The 2906-nt window shown below is 33.6% G+C and overlaps 1 protein-coding gene across 1 annotated transcript; it reads left to right on the top strand.

Annotated features, from left to right (window-relative positions):
- The first annotated feature begins 2338 nt into the window (after window positions 1-2338).
- LOC145240284 (uncharacterized) lies at window positions 2339-2689 on the top strand. The gene has a single exon (XM_080103865.1). It carries the CDS (start codon window positions 2339-2341, stop codon window positions 2687-2689), a length of 351 nt encoding a protein of 116 aa, XP_079959991.1.
- Window positions 2690-2906: the final 217 nt, after the last annotated feature.

Here is a 2906-nt window from a genome sequence, read left to right as displayed (position 1 = left end):
CGCGTAAAGAGAGCAGCTATATTTGTAAATGACGAGCGTATAAGTTTATGTTATAAGATTGTAATCCGAAATAATCGGTTTCGCAGATCTCGGGCAATGAGAAATGAGGAAAATTTAGAAAGGAGAAATTGTTATTTTTGTAATAGGAAATGGAAAATTAATAGTATATCTGAGTTTTTAATATAATTACGAGGGGTGCAAGTTCTTACTATATAATAATGTTTTTAAGTTACATAAGATGGTAGCTAATAGTTTAGACATAATAACTCTGTAAGTGGCATCTGTTATTGCAAACCTAAAGTAATTTGGTCCAGGGGGGAATTTTTGCAATTATTTTATTAATTAGATGAAATTAGCCTTACATCACCATTTTTAAGTCTTTTTTATATACTTATTTTTCTAATAAATGCAAGTACTTCTTGTAAGTTCCTGCTTGTACAAAACTGATAACAAGCTGACAACTAATAACTATGAACAATATGTGTGTAGTTCCATATTATTATTATTATTATTATCGTTATAATTATTATTATGTAAAATTCTAAAGGTACATATTAATGTGGAATATTGCAGCCCTCAAATAAATAACAAAATATATCAAAAAGGAAAGTGATATGGCTATTTTAGTATTGGTTATGATGCTGAAGAGATGAAATCAAAGTTTACAGACAGCCCGACACATCTCCAGTCATGTAGCAATATGAAGGATCTTTGCATTTGAAATCCATGTACGATTTCCAATAGTAGTAAATGTAGCAGTACATTTTGAGAATGGACAAAAAGTTTATTTCAATAAAAAAACCCAAACCCAAACATAAAGTACTCTAACTGCATATTTTAGCTGTGCCATGAGGATGGTTATACAAAAGCTCTTATGAAATCTCAAGTTATTACACATGGAATAAGCAAAAAATAACGAGTTCGCTGTAAACAGGGACAAATTGTCCCAGGACATGACATCAAAGTATCCGTGCATATATTGTACACCCCAAATATAGGGAGTGTTTTACCAACGACTGCTTCGTGGTCTGACATCATTTGAAGATCTCCGGTCCTTTCAAGGTGTACTGTTTGCAATACACCAAGAAGCATTGCATTACGTGGATCTTTGAAAGATGACAAACACTGGAGAAACACTTTACTAAAATCATCAGCTTCACGAGTAGCCAATCAGATTAGACAGCTGTTTGTAATCATGCTCACAGCCGATGAGATTGATCAGCCAAATTTGCTCTGAGAGAAATTCAAAACTGATATACCTGAAGAGTCTCTTCATCTTACCCGACTGCAAAATGAAAATATGGCAATTGCTGTTACACCTGAAAATTTCAATCTGTCTCTTTCCTGTCAAGTCCAGCTACTTAATCGTACACGTTCATCGTTAAATGCCTGAACTTGACAAAATAACGAATGCAAACTTCAGAATACATTACGAGGATTTATAATTGATGCTGTAGCATGTGATCACATTATCAAGGAAAATAAACCTCGACTTGTATATAACGAGACAAATATAAACCACAGCATCTTAGATAGCATTAATAATAAGAAAGTAATAACATTTTTGATGCTCCGGGTGAAACTGGCAATACCTTATTACACTTGCTGCTTGCAAAAGTTCGCTTCACAAAGAATATTGCACTCAAAGTTTTATCAAGTGGAATTGCAGCAACACTTTTGGATGGCGGCCGAACTTTATATTTTGTGTAACATAAAAAAGATTCAGCAAAGGCAAAACTACTGTAAATTTGTAAATTTATAATCTGAGATAAAACAACAATGAACCACAAAAAAGCAATGGAGGCATTAGACTCTACATTACAGCATTTAAATTCCAATACACATAATGGACGGTGTAAAGTTGGTTTTTGCTGGTGACTTCAGAAAAAAACCCGTCCAATTGCCCATCAAGGAACTAGAGCTAGTCAGAAGACGGCATGTCTGTAAAATCCTTTTTTATAGGATAACATTAAGACAATCTTAATTTAAATATTCGAGTGCATTTATTCGCCGAGAAATAGACTCTTGGAAAATGATTACTCAAACCAAATTAAATTGCGCTTTAAAACAAAAGATATAATATCTACAGTATTTCTAGATATGTATAACCAGCGTACTGATATCAAATGGTTCTATGATCGAGTACTTTTCTCACAAGAGAATGACTTTGTGAATGAAATGAATATTAGGACTTTGAATAGGATACTTGGAGACAGAAAATTATATAATTCTGTTGATAGTGTGTGCTCACATACACAGATTGTAAATTATCTGACTGAGTTTCTTAAGCCCCAGGGGTGCTTCCACATATTCGTTACTAAAGCTTGGGGCACCAATAATGCTGCTTCGTAATCTTGATCCTTCCAAAATCTGCGATAGCACAAGGCTCATCATAAAAAGTATGATGGGGCATGTCTTGAAAACAAGAATCATGTCAGGAAAACCTGCAGGAGTCAAATGCTTCATCCCAAGAATACCAATAAGACCAACAGACTTGCGATGTGATTTTGAACGGCTACAATTCCATATAAAACTCAGCGTTGCTGTGACCATTTACAAATCACAAGGACGATCATTTAAAGTTTTTGGATCTAATCTATTAATCCAAGTCTTCTCACATGAACAGCTCTATATTGGTCTTTCAGGAGTTGAAAACCATGATGTTCACTTCATTCCGGCATTAGTTTAAAACTTTACTTGATAGACAGATTTATTAATAGAATTCTCAATTCGCCAAACAATTTGAAATGTCCCAATTCCAAAAGACTTAACAAAACATTTGAATCGCTTGATTCCGTACACCAACATTCGTGGTAAGATATATTTTTTCTAACTAAACTTACAAAAGTAGATGCCTATATGATGACAATGCTTTAAACTCTTCACTATCTTATTAAGTAATAATT

Source organism: Euprymna scolopes, chromosome 19, assembly GCF_053919585.1.
Source record: "Euprymna scolopes isolate OS-2025 chromosome 19, ASM5391958v1, whole genome shotgun sequence".
In the NCBI taxonomy this organism is placed as follows: Eukaryota; Metazoa; Mollusca; class Cephalopoda; order Sepiida; family Sepiolidae; genus Euprymna; species Euprymna scolopes.
This window is presented reverse-complemented; position numbering and strand designations above follow the sequence as displayed.